General features: G+C 39.7%; 1 protein-coding gene across 1 annotated transcript in view; it reads left to right on the forward strand.

The window, feature by feature from the left end:
• The window catches only part of LOC139656689 (exocyst complex component 6B-like), a gene marked incomplete at its 3' end in the record, with an annotated part of 56,663 nt that overhangs the window by 35,574 nt on the left and 16,089 nt on the right, over positions 1 to 5,000 (forward strand). Inside the window, exon 9 of the mRNA XM_071534297.1 lies at positions 4,341 to 4,424. Within this exon, the coding sequence (XP_071390398.1) occupies positions 4,341 to 4,424 (84 nt within the window). The remainder of the gene's footprint in view (positions 1 to 4,340; positions 4,425 to 5,000) is intronic.

Below are 5,000 nucleotides of genomic sequence, written 5' to 3' on the forward strand. Positions count from 1 at the left end.
ACACACACACACAGACAGAGACACACACTCACACACACACACACACACACACACACACACACACACACACACACACACACACACACACAGAGTTGGGATCAATGTAAACACAGGCATGACGCCCAACATTGAGCAGAGCAGAGCTGGTGGTGATGGAGGGGCAGACTGGGCAGACTGGGCAGACTGGGCTGGCAGACTGGACCAGTCCAGGACACACTGCAGATACTGGGCTGATAGACAGTCTGTCTTCCTCTCTCTCTGTCTTTTTCTTTCCCTCGTTTTGGTTTGTTTCTTTCTTCTTTTCCACTTTTTTTTTTATTTCTTTCTATCTTTCTTGCAACTTTGAGTCTCTTTCTGCTCTTCTTTCTTTGTTTATTTGTTTGTATGTTTGTTTTTTTCAACTTTGACTCCCTCTTTCTGCTCTTCTTTCTTTCTTTCTTTCTTTCCCTTTCTTTATCTTTCTTTCAACTTTGAGTCTCTCTTTCTGCTCTTTCTTTCTTTCTTTCTTTCTTTCTTTCTTTCTTTCTTTCTTTCAACTTTGACTCCCTCTGTCTGTCTGTCTTTCTTTCTTTCTTTCTTTCTTTCTTTCTTTCTCTTTCTTGGAACTTTGAGTCTCTCTGCTCTTCTTTGTTTGTTTGTTTGTTTGTATGTTTGTTTCTTTTTTCTACTTCTACTCCCTCTTTCTGTTTTTCTTTCTTTCTTTTTGTCTTTCTTTCTTTCTTTCTTTCTTTTTGTCTTTCTTTTTGTCATTCTTTCTTTCTTTCTTTCTTTCTGTCTTTCTCTTTCTTTCTCTTTCTTTCAACTTTGATTCTCTTTCTGCTCTTCTTTTTCTTTTTTGTTTTCTACTTTTTCTTTCTTTCTTTCTTTCTTTCTTTCTGTCTTCCTTTCTTTCTGTCTTTCTTCCTTTCTTTCTTTCTCTTTCTTTCAACTTTGATTCTCTTTCTTTGTTTTCCACTCTTTCTTTCTTTCTGTCTTTCTTTGCCTTTCTTTTCTTTCTTTTCTTTCTGTATTTCTCTCTCTGCACGTCTCATTGCCTTAGAGTTAACAGAGGTCACACACCCACACGCTCACACACACACACACACACACACTCACTCTCTCACCCCTCTCTGCAGCCCTCTCTTCACCTCTGCCCCCTCTCTCTGGGAGTGTGTTACTGTACAGTGGGCAGGTCATGGCCGCTGGCCCGCCGGCTGTCTGTTCAATAGACATTGTTCAGCTGAGGGTCAGACTGGGAATTAAAGAATTAAAGAACACAGATTCGTCAGCACGACATCAAACAAAACACACTTCCAAAACACATCCAGACCGCCGAGGTTCAGATGTCTAACCTCCGCGTTTATTGCCGTGTTTGTATCTGTGTGATGTCTTTTTTCAATAGACATTGTTTGGCAGAGGTTAAGATTAAAGAATTAGAGAGCAGAGTTGTGTCACCTTCATCCAGACCTGTGAGATCCGTATTTTTAACACGCGGCCGTAATTGTCGTGTTTGTATCTTTGTGATTTATTTTGAATAGCCATTGTTCGAGTTGAGGGTCAAACCGGGGAATAATGAACATGGTGAACTCAGGACTTCAAAGCAAACTGACCCATTGGATCTTATGATAGCTGGAGGGGCAAAAAGGCATTAGGTCTTTTTAAATATGTTTTTCTCTTTAACAAGGTGTGCCTTCATTATTGTCTGGAGAATGGCTCTTTTTTACAAACTGTTGATTAGGACAGTGATTCTCAACCTTTTTCATATCAAGGACCCCTAATTTAGTCCACATTAGGGCCACAGACCCCCATTTGATGAGATTTTGTCTCTCGGACCCAAATCTGAGAACATTTTTATTGTCAGATATGATTTTTTCCAGAACTCCATGACTGTCTGTGTTGTAGGTAGAGAGATAACAGAGAAAGTATGATCAAAACAGTTGTTCTTCTACATTCTCCGATTGGGTTAACTTCTTCTAAATGTAAATAATGGTGAAGTTTAACAATTCCCCAGTTTGCTGGGGCACCCCCTGGAACCCCCTCAGGGACCCCTGGTGGTCCCCGGACCCCACGTTGAGAACCACTGGATTAGGAGACAGTTTTGTGTCTCACTGCGGCAAGAATATTTCCCGCCAGTGACCAAACCAGACACCAGAATTTCATTTGGACAAATAGGGAGAATGTACAGTGAAGATGAGGTGCTCTTCTCTGTTGCAGCACTACTTTGTGATTCTATTTTCTATTCTATTCTCTATTCTAAATCTAATTTTAAATCTTGCCTAGTGTACCTTTACATTGTGTTCTCCTTCAATTTTTTTTTTTTTTTAAAATTTATTTAAAAGGGACAATGTACAGTTAAAACATAAATGTTGCCATTTGATGCACTATACCAGATTATAGCTTTAAGCTTGATTTACATTGTAAAATAAATTGACATAAAGATTCTGGGGTTAACTTCAAAGTTAATAGACACAGTGGAGTGTCTGTTAAACTGACATAATGTCTCTTTTATATTCCTCTATCTACCTCCTATCATGGTGATAGTGGGTTGAGGTCAAAACACACACACACACACATATAATCTCAGTGATAGAGCCCAGTGGTCAGCAGTGTAGATATGTTTGTGCTTGTGGAGGTCTGGTCGGTAGGTAAGGGGGCGAGCCAGGTTATCTCCCCAGCTCTGGTGCCTTATCTCTGGGCAGGCCGAGGACTGTGGGGCCCTGGTCTGGGCTCCAGATAGACCAGAAGAGACAAGCTTCTGTTTAATGGAAGGTGGTCAAGTTCAGAGAGCTGATACTGTGTGTGTGTGTGTGTGTGTGTGTGAGAGAGAGAGAGAGGGAGAGAGAGAGAAAGAAAGAGAGAGAGGGAAAAGGAGAGATAGGTCCCAGATATGTTTAGTTTGATGTCTGACCAATGACGCCAGCCAAACCTGAACAGCAAATCTCTCTCTCTCTCTCTCTCTCTCTCGCTCTCTCATGTGACCCTATCTCAACTCTTCCACCCAGCGGTTCTAAACCTAAACCTTGGCTTTCTACCTCATTAAAACCTTCCTCCATTAAAAACAATGACGGCCTCAAACAGCCTGTGACATCTGGCTGCCCGCCCTCTAATGTCGATGATGAAGTGCTGCCTCACAGTTTGGACGTTGTATTAATGTTTCCCATTGATATTAAAGTGGTATCGGTGCCAATTGGTTAGGTATTGCATGGAAATATGGGATTGATTCAAATGCAACAATATTTGGAAGCAACTATAAGGACGGTCGGTTATGGCTCATCCTATTTTCCTATCCCAGGGTATCTGCTGGACCCGCAAGTCAGACAGTCTTACATAGTGTTAAAATGTCTTAAATACAGTTATTAGAGGTCTTCAGTCTTAGTGGTATTGACAGATTTTCTACATTTGGTGATCTTTATTCACGGCAGTTGGAAAGGTTTTGAGTTGTGACGTCTTTCACCAAAAGATGTGAACGCAACCGGCAGTTGTGTCAGTTTTATTTTCTTATGTTGTGTTCCATTACTTGTACTTACAGTTAATTATAATCAAAATAAGTTTGACCCATATGCATGTCCAGTCTTAGATAAATACAGAACAGCATTTATCCAGTGTGCCAAACATGCTTGTTTTTTTGTTGCATATGATATTGATCAACATAACTGGATATCATGTCTCCAAGACAAGACATAGAGGCAAATGTTGGATATCGGCAAGTTAGTCCAAGTCGTCCACTACCGATCTAATGGAGGGTCCTGGCCACAGCTACAAACAGTCTATAACCTGGGATTAGAGTTACTTATAAAGTTTATCATGTGTAAAGACACATTGTATTTATCCATTTAATTGTTCAGTAATATTTTTTATAAAAGAATTTCATTAGTCTGTGTTTCAATGGAGAGTTTTAGTGTCTAAGTGATGATCTAAAATGCTGTTTCAGAGGCTTTTCCACCCTGACGAGAGTGAAATTATGTGGGAAACACTGAATACTTGTGTTTTTTCTGCATGAAAATTGAAAAATGAAAAGATGCTGAACATCAGTGCAAATATCGGCTACTGGCAGCTTCAATACAAACCTTCAAACACCCATATTGGTCTCAACAATTCATTTCCAAGTGTCCTTTTTCTCATACTGCCCATTTATAGTTTTGGGACATTCATTAGCTACAGTATGTTCAGCTATGTTTAATCAGCTTTGAACCAGCTTTGTTTTGGTTGTTAATTTAGTCTTAAACCCAATTCCAGGTACCATTAATCGGTCTTAGAAAGTCTTTCATTTGGGTTTCTGAAACCTGCAGATACTGTATCCTGTCTATTCTTTCATTCATTCATCCATCCATCCATTCTTACCTGTAGTTGATGTCTTCTAGGGTTTGCGTGACGTGTTTGAGAACTACTACAGAAAGCAGAGGAGGAAACAGGCTCGCCTCGTTCTGCAACCCCACTCTAACATGGTATGACCCTGCACTGTCACCGTGTGTGTGTGTGTGTGTGTGTGTGTGTGTGTGTGTGTGTGTCCTTTTCTGTGCGTCTCCTTCATGTTTGTTTGTCACTTGTCTTATCTTATTTGTGTGTGTGAGTGTATGCTTGCTTGTCTGTCTGTCTGTATGTTCACACACTCCTAACTACACCTACCCTGTCCCCCACACACACACTCTTCTCCCTCTCTCACACACACACACACACACTCACTCCCCTGAATCTATAACTCAACTAACTGCTTACATGAGGAGAGACAGAACATTTTACACTGTTACATCATTGGGAACATTGAACAACAAAAAGGTTTAATGGTTGCAATGAAATATATTTTTTTCATGTTGTGTCATAAGGAAATTGTGTAGACATAGAAATGGGGCTGGGCTAATTCAAAGTTATCGTTAATTACCTATCAATAGAATCATATTGTGAAGAAATAATGATATAAAGTTATTATGATACACAATTTTGTTGTCTAAATTAATGAGAAAAAGCAAATACTAATTCAAATCTCTCACAAATCGATCTAAAAGAAAAATAGATCTGAAAGA

The sequence above is a fragment of the Centroberyx affinis genome, unplaced genomic scaffold (genome assembly GCF_046629955.1).
Source record: "Centroberyx affinis isolate AG114_WGS23_722 - 3 ecotype Tasmania unplaced genomic scaffold, CSIRO-AGI_Caff_v1 ptg002512l_1, whole genome shotgun sequence".
NCBI classification, from domain to species: Eukaryota; Metazoa; Chordata; class Actinopteri; order Beryciformes; family Berycidae; genus Centroberyx; species Centroberyx affinis.